This window comes from Parasteatoda tepidariorum, chromosome 2, assembly GCF_043381705.1.
Source record: "Parasteatoda tepidariorum isolate YZ-2023 chromosome 2, CAS_Ptep_4.0, whole genome shotgun sequence".
Taxonomy (NCBI): domain Eukaryota; kingdom Metazoa; phylum Arthropoda; class Arachnida; order Araneae; family Theridiidae; genus Parasteatoda; species Parasteatoda tepidariorum.
In genome coordinates, this window is record NC_092205.1 from 77,757,948 (window position 1) to 77,778,013 (window position 20,066).

Consider the following 20,066-nt stretch of genomic DNA (forward strand, 5'->3'; position numbering starts at 1 on the left):
TTAGTAAATGTATTTTATAAATTAATTTTTTAGACTAAACAACATAGCATATATCTCTGCATTTAAGTCAAATTTTCAAATGTAGAAAATCAAGGGGTTGACTTATACAGCGGTAATTAAAATCAGATATTCGTTGACCGTGAAATATTGATGCATTTAATAACATCTTCTTTACTTTTGAAGGTTTTTTTTAGAAACAATTACGATGAAAAATTCAAATTACGTTGATCAGAAAAAGAAAATATAATTTATTCAAGAATATTTCCAAAATATATCACACTGAAAACTTTTAAAGCAAACCATAAAGCTAAAAATTTTAACAGCAGAAATTCAAAAGAATCGTCTTTACCCCCATTTGAAGAATTTAAAATTCCACACTTTTTAAAAGTTTCACAATAACTTTATTTGAGGGTAAATGTTATATTGAGGGAGTAAAATATGAACTATTTTTAACTTGAGAAAATTGTATTGACTTCATTTTTTTTATGTTTTTTAATGTTAACCATTTTCGTATTTAGTTTTATCAGTGGTAGACTTAAAACACCCGGCATACCAAAAATATGAAGTTCACTTACATACCGGTATTCATAAGTAAATATTACCTAAAATTTTTTTTTACATTTTAGTGTACTTAGAATTCATTTAAGTTTACATTTTTACAGTCAACAACTATTCTTTATTAAAGAAATTTCAATGTTATATATATATAAAAAAAATGGGAAGGTAAAGTTTTATAGATAACATAAAAACATGACAGGGTCAGGTTAACAAAGATTCTTCTGTATTTGACGGTTAGAATGTTGAAAGCTAGTATCTGCAATGGATCACTTCATTGAGATGTTAATGCATTATCCCCTAAGCGACTAAATGAAGAAAAAAAAATTTATGTCAGCAGGCGCAAAAAATTGGAAGGTTAAGTTTATATAAATTTTAGCATCCCTATATACACAACAGCCTTTTCATAAAATCTTACATGAACAATTTATGTTACGCTTCTAATTGTACTATTGGGTGGAAAAACTGTGTGCAGTATGTCTGTAGTTATGTCTATAGTGTAGTAACTGTTAATGTTTTTCTCTCTTAGTTTAGGAAAAGGAAGTATTTTATTGATCTACTAACTTTCTTCTCTTTGACATTAGCAATACATATAAGGTTTGACAGAAGGTGCTAAAATTTATGTTAACAATTTAATTTTACGAATATATTAAATGTATTTCATAAACAAAATATGCAACATTTTTATATCATAACGTAATCTATAAATATTGGTGATATTAATCAAAGAGACAATAGAGAAACATTTAATTTATGGTATCACACCTGTTTCAATGTCTAAAGTCCATTCAGCAGTTTAACTTTTAAAAAAGGATAAAGAGATACTGAAACACCTTAAGATGTGTTAGTGTAGATTATGTTAAAAAAAAATGGCAATTTTCCTTTGTGGAATATAAATATTTTCTTCAATGATTAATAATTTTTTTAAATTTTTTATCTGTACATTTAGTATCAAACACTCCTCATATGTGTATAGTTCTTGACAAATGAATGCAGAAACCATTATTTTTTATATTTTTTAAAAAATATTACAGTATTAAAGTTTAAATATAAAACTAATTGTAAGGAGAAAATTGAACAATGATTGCTTGAAGTAATTTTAATAGGTAAGATCTGAAGAAAAAAAAATTAAAATATTTTTCCAATTTAGTTTGCAATTTCTTTCAAAAGATTATAATGTTGAATATATTTACAATATAAAAAAACAACTAAAAATAATTTTCACAATGCTTAAAAGTATTTTTAATGAGTTCTTTTAGGGTATCAAATAATTGTTGATTTCTAATAGTACAAAATTATATAACAATTTTTAATCTAAGATGGATGACGTTGTTGTGGGGGTTGATACAATTTTACTGATGGCCTGAAGTCATGTCGTTGTTGTTGTCTTTGGTCGTCATGTCGTTGTTGTCTGTGGCCATCATGACGTCTTTGACCTTGACCAGATCTGTGTCGATTATCTTGATAATCAGAAGAGGATCGAAAATCTTGATCTCTTTCTCGGCCATTCCAGTGACTTGGTTGAAAGGAAATAGGTCCAACATTCTGAAATAAATAGATTAATTTTTTAAAAGATGGTCAGCGGAAGTTAATTACTCATTTCTTTTTTATACACTTTGTACATAAGTTAATTAATTGTTACTCTCTTATAACTTTCGTAGAATTTCAGATTTTTCACTTTTTGCCAATCTCATTCCTCAAGTTTAGGAAATAGGGTGCCCTTTTAATTAATGGAATATTTTTTTGGCTATTTATGATTAAGTCATACAATTTGGATGTTAATTATACAAAAATATTAAGTCAGTTCTGTAACAAAGTCAGTCAAATGAAATGTTAAAACCAGTATATGTAAAAAAAATGAAAAAAAATTTGATATGTTTAAATGCTAAAAAGCATAACAGAAGAAGCTTGCAAGTAAGTTTTTTCTAATAGAATTATTTTAAATATTGAGAAAAGATATTTCTATTCAAGCAAAAGTTTACAACTTAAAAATTTGAGCAATTCAGAACTGACATGACGGGCTCTTTGATTTAGAACTCACCTACAGCATTAAATTTGGAGGGAAAATAATAATAAATGTATAAGTAAGAGAAAAAAAATATGCACATTATCATTTGAAAGATACAAAGAATTAACAGTGAAACCAGAACAGTCACTACATTGTCACATTATATGTAGAAGGAAAAAAAATATTAATGCTCTGCAGTATAAACATGATAATTTTGAAAAATTGATGACTTTTTTTTTAAGCCTATAATTTTTTTTTTATCCTTTTTGAATTAACGAAATACTGTAATTCCTAGTTTGTTAATTATTAAATTTGTAACAAATAATCCTAGTAATTTTATTATTTATATTCCGCAGGTCAAAAGTACCCACTGTTTTTGTTATGTAACTTATTTAAGTAAAAGTAAATTTTTCTTAAAATTTTTTATAACATTAGATATTATTAAACATTAATTTAATACCTTTAGAATAAAAAATATACTAAATATTAAGTAACTCTTAAGATTAAATGATATATTAGATTATTTTTGAAAAAAATTAACAGAGATTTTAGGATGAAAAAACAGGTTTTTCAGTTAATTAATCACTTTGAAACTTTATTACTAAAAAACTGCAGACTCAAATAAAACTTTGTTTCGTAATTAGACAGTTGCAGACTCAATTTGTAATAGGACAGTTACACCATAGGAAGAGATGACAAGGAAATTTTATTGTAATGTTTACAAATATACATGTATAAAAATAAAAAAATTGTGTACTGGCGATAGATCAGCAACAGATGTGTTAATAATATCTAATAGTGTAATTTATTCCAGATAATAGGGTTAGTATGGGAATAATAATAGTGTAATAGGGTTAGTATGGGCTAGAAAAAGAACTTGAAAAGAAAAATACAAAGATGCAAAAATATCATTGCAATTCCCATATATTTATTTAAATATTATGTTTCTATTTCATATGCATCCATTTGACAAAAAATTTCTGTTCATTAAATAAGATACAATAATAATCATAAAGAAACGGGGTGCGTAGCGTTTTTAAAAAGTGCTTAAAGGTGCTTATTTTTGATTCACGTTTCTCAAAAGCCCTTAAAGGTGCTTTTTTTATTCGGTGTTAGTAAAAAGTGTTTAATTTTCTATCTTTTAATAAGAGATTTTTTCGTTGCTGTAACGATTGTTGTTCTAAATTACAAAAAATGCATTATTTTCAGAATTTTCTCTGCACTATTTATCAGAGACTAGTTATATCATCATGATTATGTCAAGTTTTTGAAAATGTTATTGAATTTTATTGATTTCATGTTTATAAATTAAGTACCTTAAACGATAGAAAAAATAATTTTTATTACTGCACAGATCCTAATTATGATTTTTTTTGGAAGGTGAATAAAAATATTTTTCGAGTACTTGAAAGATGCTTATTTTTTGCAGGGTTCATTCTAGACTAAAAAAAGGGCAGGGTGCTAAAATTGAAAAGGGCACTATACTTTTAAAAAAAAGGGCAGCAAGTTTAAAAAAGGACATTGTATTTTATAAAAAGGGCAAATATCTTACCCTTCTTTGCATAGTTAAAATGAATAATTATATATAAGTTTACTTTTATCACTAATCACAATTATAATTATCAAATGTATAACTACAATTTTCCAAGGAAAAAAGGCTACAGTTTGAATTGAAAAATTTAAAAAAAAATTCAAACGAGGTTTTTTTCCTTTATCTCAATATTTCTTAGTTCACTAAAAATATATTTAAAATTTTACACATACCTTTGAAAGACNAACTTGCATTTCCTGAACATCATCCACTACTACTTCTTCATAATTTCCATAGTCAGTAAAGAAAACAACACACGTTTTGCCCTCGGGTCCAACACCAGTTACTTTAGCAGGATAAAACTTAAAAGAAAAATTTAATAGTTCAGTAAAAGAGTGTAGAAACAAAACATTATCGTAAAAGTATTAATACAGATAAGGTTTAAAAAGTGACATAATAGTGATACCAAAAGCTAGTACAGGGATAATCTAATTGATAATAGATGGTTACACTTATCAAAAATATTATTTTTTTTTTTTTAATAATTATTTAAATTATTCAGAGGAGCAATTAAGAGCCTTTTTAGTGATAAAAAGGACAAAATTTACGTGCAGACAAGATGTTTGGATGTCTACTGGAATTATGTGATGGAAATATTTTAAAGTATGTAAAGAATGAAACTGGAAACAACACTAAGGTACAGTTAGCTGTTAAAATGTCAACTTTGGAAAAATATTAGCTAATTACTATGCTGCTAAAGATCCTCATTCAATAAAGTATTTTCTGAAGAATAAAAAAATAAATTCTGCAATGATTTTTATCCCTACTTTCTCTTACAAGGTGGCCACAGAACAGGAAAAAGCAGGAACTTTTAGCAATTTCGAAATGAACTAAAATACCAAAAAAGTCAGGGAAAATGAATAAGTTTAAGGTCTTCAGCAATTTCGCCAGCGCATCAAATATGTCAAAAAGCATTGGGGGGAAAGTTATGACTTGTCCTTTAGGAAGCATTGATTTGAGCATGAATCATTGATCTTAGATTCTGTTCATGATAAGCCTTAAATTGAATTTTTTCAGTGAAATACATTAACTATTAATTAATTGCTGCAATAGCATTATTATTATAATTACTCTAAATAAGCAAATTTTTATAAATATTTATGTTTATGGATCAAAATTGTCATAAGAAACATTAGACAATGAGAGAAAAGTTTTTAAAAGAATGATGATTTGCTAAGCTATAAATAGACTTAACATGCTTCGGCTTATTGCAATTAACTTTTAATAAGGCTAATTGCAATAAACTTTTAATAAGGCTGCTTAAAATAAGTCTTCACTCCTCAAAGATTATTGCAACAGCTTGAAATAAAATAGTCTGCTTTTGTAATGAATAGTACAATATTTACCAATTAATATGAGGCATGTGAGATCACTGCAATAGGCCTAAAAATTGTCAGGTTGCTTAGAAAATACTGGAAATTTTATGGTACACAGAAAAATGACAGTAGCATTTTGCAAGGAGCCAGATTATTCAATAAGTCGTCATAGATGTAAACATTTGAAGAGCTTGGTAAAAAATAACGTTAAAGGATATTTCAGTGTGATTTTATAAAAATGTTAACTGGTCTCTAAACATGAAACTGTTTACAATGTGCCTTTTTCCACCAAAAACACTTTATTTAATGACTCAGCAGACTAATTTGATGTTTTATAACAATAACTGACTTAAAAAAAAAAAGAATTGTAAAATTTAGTGTATTAAAAATATCACATACGATTTATTTCCCACTAAGCTCTTCATTCATTACGCTATTATGTATTATCATTTAGGCAACTCATTAAAAGAAATGAATTCCTACCTTATGATCTTCCCAATATTTAGCCAGAACTTCTGCACCAGGTATAATAAAAGGTTTGTTAGGTATTGTAACAGTTCCCTCGTTGGAATGGTCATAACCATGCAATTTAATACTAGAAATTCTTTGTGATAGATCCTCCACATTGCTGTGATCATTTCCATAAGGTCTATCTGAAGAAGTTCTTGAATTTTCATAGAAGTTTGAACCTTTTGAAAATTTCTTTGAAGAATTGGCACTGTCATTTCCACGATAGGTATTGCTGTTAAATGTTCTTTGTTGTTGATGGGTATTCTGATTTCTAGGATTTTGAAAATCGTTTTGAAACTTATTTCGCTGATCCATTCTTTTGTCTTTAGAATAAAACTGTCCTTGGGTAGAGTTTTCTGATGGAACTTGAGTTCGAGGTGCGTCCTGGTGTGCCCAATTTTTACCATTTCTGTTGTTGTGGTTATTGCCACCATTATTATTTCTGGGATATTTGTAATCATTTTGGTTTCTGGGTGGTTGCCGATTGTCGTATTCGTTAAAATTACGATAGGGTTTGGCATGATTGGCGGTATCACTAGAGTTACCAGATAAATTGTGAGGGAAATTAGATTCAGGTTTGGTGTTGCTCTGTTTCTGTAAGATAAAAATATTGAATTAATTACGAAAAAAAAATTCAAGTAATTTGGTAACAGAAAAATTTAATGTGAATAAAATTAGCATGATGCTATACATCAAAATATTCCTCAAAGCATGTGATTTATTTCTTTTCAATGATGCATACTGATTAATATTCACAAAATTTACAAGTTATACATTGCAATTTATAAATAATACACTAACAGTTACATTATAAATTAATATGAAATCACTACATAGATTAAAATATAATTCAATAGAACTGAAAATAATCTTTTACAAAAAGTTTCGTGGCCTGCAAATTGAGATTCTACAGCAGAGTTTCAAAAAAAGTTCAGGTTTCAAAACAATAAATTAGATAATGAGATGAATTTGGTCTAATCATAGTTTGATAATAAAAAATAAAATAACTATTCAACAGCTTTCAAATGGAAATAACAGCAAGTTCTTGGTTCTCTCCATGTGAAATCACGAATTAGAGAACCACTACTTGTAAGCAATGGCCATTAATATGACAGCGGAGCTCTTATGGCATAAGAAAGCATCATGTTGTACAGTTTTATACTCTTCTGGGACTTCAAAAAAGACAGTGTGACAAGCGAGAGGTATATAAATTGGGTCAGGGTTCACTATATTCCCTTCTCTCCATATCGAGCTCATCTGTTCAACAATGTTCTAGAAAGTAAAAAAAAAATTGTGGGATGGATTGGCCATCTTTTAGATGTAAAGCTTTTATATCTGTAAGAGGATACCATACCCTGAATAGAGGGGAATTTTTTTTTCATTCTTAATTACTGTGTCTTCAATGAACATTATGTATGGTCACGCCTATATTATATAACTCTTGAATGATAATTTTATTTTTAATAATATCAGTTGAATTTCATTATAATGAAAGATCAGTATACTGATCAACTATAATATCAACTGAATTTTATATTGAATTTCATTAAAATCTGAGCAGTATCTTTGAAAATAATCAACAAATCTGAAACTTTTATATGCCTATAGATTTGTATAATATGGATAAATCGTATTATCTGAGACACAAATAAGTATATGGTACAGAAATAAGTAAAAAAAAAAAACTTTTTCTAATTTTTGGTTACAATTTAAAAAAAAGATAAAAATAAATGTTCTTGGAAATCTATGATACAATGCGATTAAGTAAGAAAATTTTGATAAAATGTCAACTAATAAGTTTTTTTTATTAACCATTTAAAAAAGAAACATAAATCACATGCAAATGTTTAATTAAGATTTAAATTTAAGTTAATGATAAGGTAATTTTATGATCTTATATCATTCATTGCTTAATATTTTTATTATTAAAAAAATATTGATAGTATATATATAATAGATTTCCACAATTCTATTTATATGAGACTTATATACACACAACTCTTATCAAGTAAGAAAATTATCTATAAGAAGCAGTAAAGAGCTGTCTCAAATGATAATAAACACACTCTAAATTTGTGTTAAAATGAAATTAATTTAATTACATTGCTTTTAGGAAAATTACAGGAATATTAATTTATTTGATCATAGTTTCAAATTTATAACTAAATTAATAACTAAAACTTACATCTTTTCCACCTCCAAATACTTTAGGTTTTCCTTCTTTTACTCTGGCAACCTCTGCAATGTTTGCTAATCTCTGTTGTTTGAAAGCTTCATCCTCCTCTTTTGTCTCTTTAGTTTCAGTCTCAAGAGCCCGGAAATTTTCTGTAAATAATAAAAACCTTATCTATAAATGATGAAAAATGAATAATTAAGCTACAGTACATTTACAATTTATTTATTATATCTGGTATACTTAAAATATCTTAATTCAAAAGAAAATAATGAAAAATCATAAGATAATATGCATTGCTTAATGTAACATAATAAACTTGTTTCAAAACCTGGTCGATTGCTATGGAAAATTTTGAGAAGAGAAATTATAAATACCTTCAAGTTTAATGTGGGAAAACAGATTGTGTTTTTGATCTCATCTTGCTAAATGATAAGTTTTTAGATTTTGATAACATTTTTAATTTTTCTTAGCTTTTATATTAATTTCCATTTTTAAAGTGAATACTTTTCTAAATTCACTTTCGATAAGGATTCTAAATAAATATATATTAAAGATTAATAGGCTATCTTGTATATTGCATGGCATATAAGCTATCTCATCATTTAAACCCCTAATAGATTTCCTCAACAACTAAATTATTAAGACAAATTATCCCATGGAATTCTCCATTCACAATGGAACTCCCTTATTCCTCATGGAATAATATGATAATATAGGAGAGAATCTAGTTTGTAATGGTGGGAAGTAATGCAAAAAATTTTTTAATGGCAAAAACAAACAGTATCAAATGCTTAGAGGTTTAATAATAACTTAAAATAAAGGCCATAAATTTTTTAATGAATTATTAAATACACATACTTCCTTTCATTGGTTGTTTAGTAGCAGTTATAGGTTTCCCAAATGGAATCCATGGAGGAGGACCATTACCATCTAAATTACCTTTAGTGCGCACATGTGATGCCAATTGCTAAAAGTAAATTGTTTATAATATAAAATCTAAGTCTCAAAAAAATTAAATATAAATGACAGATAATGAGATGAACTAGGATTTAAGAAACATTCAGAATATAGATACATATAAATTATTCTCCACATAAAATTCTTACCTAAATTACAGTTGTTCTCCCAAAATAACAATGCATTGAATTTCCATCAAATATTGTCAAATGCACAGGCATTATAATCAAAGAAGCATATTACCTGCTACAAAAATTTTACAGAATAATAGTTTAATTCAAAAACATACTTACTCGACATAGTTCCCATTTTTCAACCATTGGTGCAACATGACCATCTAGTAAATTGAACTGGTTTTCACTCAATAGCAAAAAATTGTTTTGCATCGTAATCTTGCCTGGCTTTAAAAAAATTTTGGTGCCAGGTGGAGTATCCATGCTATTAAATAAATTGAGAAAAACCTTATAAATTAAAAGAAAAATACAGCTTCACTGTTATTTAAAACAAAAGAATTTTAGCCAAAAAAACAGTAAGCAATATGCAAAATAAAATACTAAAACTCTGATTTATACTTATATTGCTATTTTTGGTTAAGTAAATTCAAATAAGAGAAGTATTTAGGCNGATATAGATTAAAATATATTCCAATAAAACTAAAAACAACCTCTTAAAAGAAACTTCCGTTGCCAGCAAATTGAAATTCTACAACAGAGTTACAAAAAAAAGTTCAGGTTTCAAAGCAATAAATTAGATAATAAATTGAAAGCAATAAAATTATTACAAAAACAATACAATTTGGAAACTAAATATATGTACGATCACAGGAAAATTATTGAAAGAGTTTTGCCTTTATTAACACAATAACTTTATTTTTTTTTAAAAATGTTAATTAAAAAAAGGAAGGGAAACTAGGGAACAACTTACATTGCTGTTTAAAAATGTTCAATGAGTTTGAGAATTATAAGATTTGATCCATTATCTTAAGAACAACTGGATAGATGCTGATGGAATTCTATATGATCATAGTTTGATAATAAAAATAAAATAACTATTCAACAGCTTTCAAATGGAAAGAACAGCAAGTTCTTGGTTCTCTCCATGTGAAATCATGAATCGGAGACCCACTATCTGCAAGCAATGGCCATTACTATGGCAAGAGAGCTTTTATGGCATAAGAAAGCATCATGTTGAACAGTTTTATACTCTTCTGGGATTTCGAAAGAGACAGTGTGACAAGCGAGAGGTATGGTATATGAATGGGGTCAGGGTTCACTATATTCGCTTTTCCCTAATGCAATTTTTCCCAAACTTATGAATTTTGTGTACCCTTTCTAAATTTTTTATAACGCTGCGTGCCACTAATAAAAAATGAATGTCTTTTTTTTAAAAATATGTTTATTTAAAATGGAGAATAAAGTTAAAAATCACAACTGGCTGTTGACACCACAAGTATTAACTGTTAACTCTGCAAAAAATAGCCAATAGAAAAATACTTAACCGGAAATTTTCATGGCTAGCTTTGTTTTTAAATAAAATTTTCGTTTGTTGCAAGATATTTCGCAAATAACGCTAAACTCCCCGGCTAAACTGTTCACATACCTGTGGGGGTGCACATACCACACTTTGGGAAACACTGCTCTAATGTAAAGTTGGCCTTGATTTCATTTTAATGTAATAGCAATGTGCATTTACATGGAACTCATCTGTTCAACAATGTTCTGGAAAGTGAAAACATTTGCGGGATGGATTGAACAGCTTTTAGATGTAAAGTTTTTATATCTGTAAGAAGTTTCCGTGTCCTGAATTGAGGAACTGTTTTGTACTTAGTATCTCCGATAAATGTTATTTATGGTCATTCCTATATTATATAACTCTTGAATGATTATTTTATTTGTAATTATATCAACCATTGTTTATAATGAATTTCATTAAAATATGTCCAGTGGCTTTGAAAATAATCAAGCAAATATGAAAATTTATTTTGAAAGTCAATATATTTTACTATCACCATGCACATAAAATAAAGCTTTTATGCTGCTAAAGCCAACACATATTTTAATAAAATTTACATATATTTAGTTGATAGTACCTTTTACAAAAATTATAGTAAAAATCTATAGTTTCAAAAATCATATACAATTTATGGAGAAAAAAAATAAAAATGTATTTAATGTTTCAGTCTTATTTTTTTAAGCAAAAACAAATAAGTATATTGTACAGTTAGGTAAAAAAAAAAACTTTTTTTAATTTTTGGTTACAATTGAAAAAAGAAAGATATAAATAAATGTTCTTGGAAATCTATGATACAATGAAATTAAGTAAGAAAATTTTGATAAAATGTTAAGTAATAAGTTTTTTTTTATTTACCATTTAAAAATAACAAATCACATGCAAATGTTTAATTAAGATTTAAATTTGTGCAGCATAAAAGTTAATGACAAGGTAACTTCATGATTTTATATCATTCATTTCTTAATATTTTTTGTAATTAAAAACTTTCTCGTATGCTGAATAGCTTTTATTCATTATATAAAGCAAGAAACAAAATTGAGTTTTTAATAGATTTCCCCAATTCTGTTTATAAGAAATTTACATACACACAACTCTTATCAAATAAGAAAATTATCTTTAAGAAGCTGTAAAGAGCTATCTCAAATTATAATAAACGTACTCTAAATATGCGTTAAAATGAAATAAATTTAGTTATATTGCTTTTAGGAAAGTTACAGGAATATTAATTTATTTGATCATGGTTTCAAATCTAATTTAAGATGATTATTATTTTTTTACATTTGTTATTTTTACTCAAGGAAGGAACAAATCTAGATTTAATTAAACCACTCCAAACATCCTAGATAAATTTATGCTTAAAACTTACATCTTTTCCACCTCCAAATACTTTAGGTTTTCCTTCTTTTACTCTGGCAACCTCTGCAATGTTTGCTAATCTCTGTTGTTTGAAAGCTTCATCCTCCTCTTTTGTCTCTTTAGTTTCAGTCTCTAGAGCACGAAAATTTTCTGAAAATAATAAAAACCTTCTCTATAAATGATGAAAAATGAATAAAGCTACAGTACATTTTTAATTTATTTATTATATTATTATATCTGGTATATTTAAAATATCTTAATTTAAAAGGAAATAATGAAAAATCATAAGATAATTGGCATTACTTAATGTAACATAAAATAACAAACAGGGTATAATGTAATCACCAATATTAACATAAATTCTTAGAATTTTTGACAAAAATAAATACTTGTGAAATGCAACAATATAGTTTTCAAGTAAGGTAAAAAAAAAAAAAGAAAACTTTTTCAAAACCTGTTTGATTGCCAGGGAAAATTTTGAGAAGACAAATTAGATATACCTTCAAGTTTAATGTGGGAAAACAGATTGTGTTTTTGATCTCATCTTTCTAAATGATAAGTAATTAGATTTTGATAACATTTTTAATTTTTCTTTGCTTTTATATTAATTTCCATTTTAAAAGTGACTACTTTTCGAGCTTTACTTTCGATAAGGATTCTAAAAATATATATATAAAGATTTATAAGCTATTTTGTATATTGCACGACATAACATGCTTTCTCATCATTTAAACCCCTAATAAATATTTCCTTAACAACTAAATTATTAAGACAAATTATCCCATGGAATTCTCCATTATCCATGGAACTCCCATATTCTTTATGGAATAATATGATAATATATGTGAGAATTCTAGTTAGTAATGGTAGGAAGTAAAGGAAAAATATTTTAATGGGAAAAACAAATAGTATCAAATGCTTTAAAAATAACTTAAAATAAAAGCCATAATTCTTTTTAATGAATTTATTAAATACACATACTTCCTTTCATTGGTTGTTTAGTAGCAGTAATAGGTTTCCCAAATGGAATCCATGGAGGAGGACCGTTACCATCTAAATTTCCTTTAGTACGCACATGTGATGCCAATTGCTAAAAGTAAATTGTTTATAACATAAAATTTAAGTCACAAAAAAAATTAAATATAAATCACAGATGATGAACTAGGATTTAAGAAACATAATGAATGAACTAGGATTTAAGAAACATACAAAATAAAGATGCATACAAATTATTCTTTACACAAAATTCTTACCCTAGTTACATAATTACTAAATCACAGTTGTTCTCCATCAAATATTGTATTATCACAGACATTATAATCAAAGAATATTATCTGCTACAAAAATTTTACTTTATACAGAATAATAGTTTAATTCAAAAACATACTTACTCGACATAGTTCCCATTTTTCAACCATTGGTGCAACATGACCATCTAGTAAATTGAACTGGTTTTCACTCAATAGCAAAAAATTGTTTTGCATCGCAATTTTGCCTGGCTTTAAAAATATTTTGGTGCCAGGTGGAGTATCCATGCTATAATATAATAAATTGAGAAAAACCTTAAAAATTAAAAGAATAATATAGCTCCACTGCTATTAAAAACAAAAGAATTTAAGCCAAAAAAAACAGTAAGCAACAATGCAAAATAAAATACTAAAACTATGATTTATACTTATATTGCTATTTATGGTTAAGTAAATTCAAATAAGATTAGTACTTAGGCTCAACAGCTGGACATTAGCCCAATAGTGGGATATAAGAATATTTGATCCCTAGTGGACTAATGTTTTATTGTGGCTATTGTCATATTTCTCAAGAATTTTCAGATAAAATTGGATTCAACTGCAATTGCCAAAGCACCTAAGTCCCATAGTCCATTTCTAGCACTTACAATAAATTTAAAACATATAGGCTTTTTAGAAGTTGGCTACAAATTTCCCCTTTTCTGTAATGCATTTTTTTTTTCTAGTTTTCTACATTTCATTAGTTGTTAATGACTAAAACTTGGCCCATTTGCTTTTGATACAGATTTTAGTCTGGTAACCAACTAATGGAAAAGTAGAAATTTTTTAACTAGCACACTACTAAAGCAAACTTGCTTGCCAAACAGAGTTATTCTTTAATTGACATGGAAAAATGCAGACTTTTATTTCTTGCATGAAAGTAAATCAGTTGCATCTGAAACTGAGTTTTGGATGGATAAGGCCAAGTAAAGAATTTCTGAAATAGCCTGTTATAGACCAGGAGGTTAAGGCTCAACAATTTCATGGCCTACAGTATGATTGTGGCAATGTGTTCAACATTGTGCACAGGCTGTCACTGGTTCCCAGATCCATCAATCCAAAGCTGGATGGGTTTCACGCCCCGTGGCAGAATCACGACGACATTGTCGCAGAGCGTTACAGAGCTCTTGCAGAAATATTTTCTTTCCAAAAGTAAATATTTTTAGTTTTCTTTCCTACAGAAATTTACATGTAAAATTTGAATCATGCATTTAGATAATCACTTTTTGATGCGCTTAATTTACGCAGATAGTATCGAAAATTGATGTAATGTTTGATTGAATTTCCGGCAGTTATTAATATTGATTTTCACGTGGATTTTAAATATCCTGATATATTAAAAAAAAAAAAATATGGAAAATTCGAAGGGCGCATTTGAGTAAATGGCAAAATTTTAAAGACAATGATTCTACTGATTGCTATTGATGTTTCTCCGAAGTTTTTAAATCCGATATTTAATACGATATTAATTACAACAACCTAATCTCGAAACGAAACACGAATTTGAGTAACCCCTTTTTGTGCAGTCCGATTCACGTGATTACTACTATGGACTTTCTGATTTTTAATTATTTTTTATTGTGATAATTATTTACAAACTGTGAAGAAAGAAATAATTAATGCATCCCCCCCCCGAAACAAAATGCGAGAATATCACCCATAATATATAGAATAAAAAATCATTACAGTTTAATTAAAAAAATATTATATTTAATTATTTTTGTAAACACAGCGCTTTTGTTATTTTAAATTAGTGACATATATGTTTGTTATTATTAAGAGTATCTTGCAGAAAGATATTAGTGCTAGAGATTTTTGTTGCAGATATCTCAAAAAAGTTCTGCCACAGGGACTTCACGCTGCCACTATCAAGCTCCAGTCCTCCACAAGGTAAATCCAGTGCCTTAACCATTGAGCCAATGCAACTCTTTGAGTGGATGGTTATGGGATATAGTAACTTATACTTACGTAATAGACTTCCATGGTCCCCATTGCAGGCAATTCACATATACATTTCCATCTGTTAATAATAGCCTCAAAATGGTTGGAGCTCCAGAGCCATACTCGTATTTAGGAGCAGAGGCATTTTTAATTTTTTGTATTTGAACTACACCAGAGCCAGATATCTAGAAAGAAAGAAACAACTTGTGTCGTTAATTATTCAGATGAAAAGTGGGAAGTTGATAAAAGTACTAATGAAAAGTTTCATAAAACCATTTTCTAAATAGACACATAAGAATTATAATGAAGATTTTTTAATAACATACATATAAAACTTTTTATACCATTTGTTTAAACAAGTGAGACCAGTTGGTAAATGAAAATGAAGCAGTACAGTTAAAAGCAAGAGCTAAAATAAAAAGTGAAACAATATAATTAAAAAAACATTTATGCTTACAGAATCAAGCTTTCCACGATTCGATTCATCAGGGAAAAACTTTCCTCCTATTTCCCGCAGATCAATCTAAAATTATGAAAATGCTTTAAAACAACACATAAAAGCAGCAAGTATTCAATAGTAAATACTTTAATAAATATAATTCTTATTGTTCAAAGTATTTTAAGAGAGCAATAAAATGACACATGTCCATGAAAAGCAAATATTCAGAAGTAATCTTTGCCCAAAAAATTTAAATTATTCTCACATCTACAGAAGAAGCAATTTCAATTTCACAAAACACTAGTCAAAAATGATAGCTGGTTTAGAAGTGTCCTCTCTAGTAACATTTTTGATATTTCAAAGGAAAGATAACTGAAAACCAAGGGAAAAGAATGGTTTATGTCCATTTTTCACAAAAAATGCCAAATGAATTGTCATCTGTTGCACTTTGAGGATTACTCAATTTTGACAGGATTACTAAATCGGTTCATCCCGAGAGTTATAACACAGTGCAGGTGGGCTGCAAAACCCTTTTTTTTCAACATGCAAAATAATTTTTTTTTCTCAGAATCAGCTTTAAATTGACATAAACCATATGTTCATCGAGATCTTCAACTGTTAACCAAGAAACACTCTCTTTATTTCTACTTAGCTATCACGATTTAGAAGCTAGACCACACTCGTCCAGTCCACCTTAAGTTCAACATCGTATTCATTATGGTTATTTAACTATAGGCTCATTCACTGGACTTTTTGAATGCAACTTGTATGCAATAGATCCTCTATCTTTGTTGAAACATCTTTATTTATTTCAGGTTGTACAAACAAAAACAAATACGAGTCAACACTCTATTTACTTCTAATTGAAATTCAACCAATTTGAACTTTATTATGTGAAAATCATTAAATCAAAGAAGCAAGTTTTGTTTATTTAACTACATCTATAATACGGATATTACTATAGCCCAGGGTATAATTATTTAATATGTTTTAGATATCTAGATGTCTAATTTTTTTTAAAAAATAATTTACTCACGTCAAGAGCTTTGCGAATGATCCCATTCACATCTACATGATTCAAACCTTCTTTACATATTTCAAGACCTTTATTAGAGAGATACCTGAAAAATTAAATTAAACAAATAAAGAAAAAATAAAGATCACAAGTGTTTTGAAAGCAATTTTTATAACTATTCATAAATAAAATAAAAAAAATTTATTTAGATATATCGTGTTACATGAGAGGGAAACCTCATACAGTTAGTCTAACGGCAAGGGAACTCGTAAACCATGATCTGTGTATAACTAAGGATATTTTACATCATCACAGTGATCGGTGCAAGCCGGATGTGGAATTTATATCGTTGACGGGATTCAAACCTAGTTCAGAACATTGGAAGGCAAATGCTTTATTCCCAGAGTCATCGCTGTTACTACTCAATACAAAAGGTTGTTTAACACTCAAACAAATTTCCTTATTATCATTCTTTATAAATATGTCCTGCAATGCACCAAAAAAAAAAAAAAAAAAAAAAAAAAAAAAAAAAAAAAAAAAAAAAAAAAAAAAAAAAAAAAANAAAAAAAAAAAAAAAACAGACAGCCCTAAATAACTTTTGATTTAATGATCAGATTTTCACATTCTAGGACACAAACTTAATAGCTTGAATTACGAAATCAGTCATAAAAACATACTTTCTATGAATAATCATACCTTTTAAACGAGGGATTTGGATTTCTGACCCTCAAATTATATAGGGTAGCCGCAATCTGGCAAATATGGTTTTAATAGTTTGGTCAGGAAAGCTCTCACAAGTTTGGACCCCTCCTTAACATAATTTTACTTTTTGAGTATTTCACCATATCTCAAGAACATTTTAAGTGAATTAAAAAAACATTACACACAATTATAAAATTTGTTTATGCGAAGATAATTCTATGCAACAAAAACAAAAAAACTTTTAATAATTTATTTTTCATTATTTTATTTAAAAATGGTCCAAAATATTTTGAATTGTAAGATATACAATTTTGTGCAACATTTTACAGAATGTAATTTTTAATGGCAAAACACAAATTTTAAACAAAATCAGTCTAATTTTTGTATTTTGCCATGTAAAATTATATTCTTTAAAATGATGCAAACAATTGCATACCTAACAATTCAAATTTTTTCATCCATTCTTTAATAAAATAATAAAAAACAAATTTACTAACAGTTTCTGCATTGAATTATCTTTAAATAAAAAATTTTATTAATTTTGAGCAAAAATTTTTCAATTCTTTTTAAAAAAAATTTGAGATATGACAAAATACACAAAAGAAGAAAATTAACACCAAGGAGGCCAAACTATGGGGACCATATTTCTCAGATTGTGCCTACCCCCTATATTTTGGGGATCAGAAATCTGAAACCGTTGAAAAAAAGATATGTTTATTCAGGCAAAATACGTTTTTCAGTCTGATTTTGTAAATTAAACTATCGTCTGCACTAAATTATTAGCTTATTTGAGGTCACCCCTTTAAACCATTAAAGTTCAATCCTAAAACATGAAGATCAAATCATTAGATCTAAATTTATCCAGGTTGGTTCTTATTTTATTTTGCGCACTGTACATAAAGTGACCAACACTAATAACATCACTAGATTATAAAATCAGCTATTTTTTAAAATTAAAATCTGTATGAATGGAATCATTGCAATAATCAATGATATTAAAACTATCCTATTATGAAATAATTTTCTCAACTTCAAATTGAAATTAAGTAAAAATATATGTTTTAAAAGTGTTTAAAAATAAAATAAAAAGCTTAACTTTTTCTAGTAAGGTAATTGGAATTTTCTATTTAAGTTTTAATTGATGCCTAGCACATAAGTAACAAATTTTATTTCACCCTTATGGATAAAAAAACCCTTATAAATGTGCATTACTTATGGGAATAGAAGGACGAGAGTTAAAAAAGTAAAAGAATTATGAAGGAGTGTGAAGGAATACGGGGAGATTTCTGTACAGTGATCTGCGGCTGAATAATTGCCAAAGGGCAGTGGCCCACGAGAAAATAAAAAAACATCAGAGAAACAAATCAACCTAAAAGTTATAACTCATAGCCACACCTCCGCAAATATCTACATGCTTTTTTTACAAGAGTTTGTAAGTTTAAAATCCATTTGGCATCTTGGCAATTGTAGTTGGAGCGGCAGATCACAATACGGAAATATCCCTTGGATGTGATATTTGTCCCAAATGATAATTGTTTATGTGTTAAGAAAAAGTATGGAATACCCATCATCATTCAATGCCAATGATCATTAATTACTCAATAAGGCAAATCTATTTTCAATAAATGGCAGGAAGTGTTTGTTATTTTAAAACTAACTTAGCAAATAAATATTGCAAGTGAAAAAAAATTATATTGCATTTTTATTTTAAAATTTTGCTCTAATGAAATAAATACACTAATTTTTAAAAACCCTTCTGGAAATTAAAAAAAAAATTAATTTAAGTTTAATTAAACTATCAAAAGTAGATACAGTAAAAATGAAGCAATTAATTTATCTTTCAATGCATTTGAACTTTTTTTTTTCTTCTGCAAAGTGTGGATGCTTACAGAAGGACTAACTCGAAAGGTATAACTCGTAGCCACCCTCAAGCAAACATCTACAAATTTTTTTAAAAAAAATTTGCAAGTTTAAAATCTATTTGGCACCTTGGCGATTGTAGTTGGCGTGACAAATCAAGATACAGAAATATTCCCTGTAAACGTTGACAGAACGAACAGGATTTTAATAGACGGCGGGAACTGAACATTAATGATAAGAGAATAGACAAAAAAAATAAATTCTCTAGATCATTCTAAAATCCAAAATCTACTAACATAAATACTATTCACCAGGGAATTTTAAAATTTCCCCTTAATCAGCCTCCGATAACCTGAACAACAATTGCTTTAAAATGTTTACAATATTTAATGAATTTATACTTAATATGATTTTGAAATTAATAGACTATTTTTAACGTGAATTGATAGTGTATTTAGAGTTAATAAATATCCTAATTTAAGAAAACTAGCCAGTAAATTAGGGGAACGCAAAAATTGCAATGAATTAAAAAAAATCGAAACACTTATTTTATTCTAATATTAAAATAATATTACCATCCTTTTGCTGTTAATTCTGTTAATAAATCCATTAAGTTCAAATGAATTATTATCAAAATAAAAATAGTCAGCTGTAATATTTAGCAGCAAGTACTACAGTAGCAGACAGCTACACAAATAAAATAAAAACAGTCACAGTTAAAGTTACAGCTGCAGCTCAAAAAGTTATGTTTAGGTGATTATAAAATTAACAAGTGATTAAAGAAGTCAATTAAATATTTATCAGAAGTTTTATATCCTCAATAAAGTTCTTACATCTAAACA

At 27.6% G+C, this 20,066-nt stretch overlaps 1 protein-coding gene across 1 annotated transcript; it reads right to left on the reverse strand.

Moving 5' to 3' along the window:
- Positions 1–1,770: 1,770 nt before the first annotated feature.
- Positions 1,771–19,955, reverse strand: LOC107451448 (tudor domain-containing protein 3). The gene is made up of 13 exons (XM_071176925.1): positions 19,800–19,955; positions 16,684–16,768; positions 15,666–15,731; positions 15,236–15,393; positions 13,373–13,517; positions 12,963–13,071; positions 11,992–12,131; positions 9,407–9,574; positions 9,015–9,123; positions 8,166–8,305; positions 5,954–6,574; positions 4,328–4,456; positions 1,771–2,121 (listed from the first exon to the last, which is right to left on the reverse strand). Exons 1-13 carry the CDS (start codon positions 19,832–19,834, stop codon positions 1,870–1,872), a joined length of 2,157 nt encoding a protein of 718 aa, XP_071033026.1. The 5' UTR covers positions 19,835–19,955; the 3' UTR covers positions 1,771–1,869.
- Between the last annotated feature and the right edge of the window lie 111 nt (positions 19,956–20,066).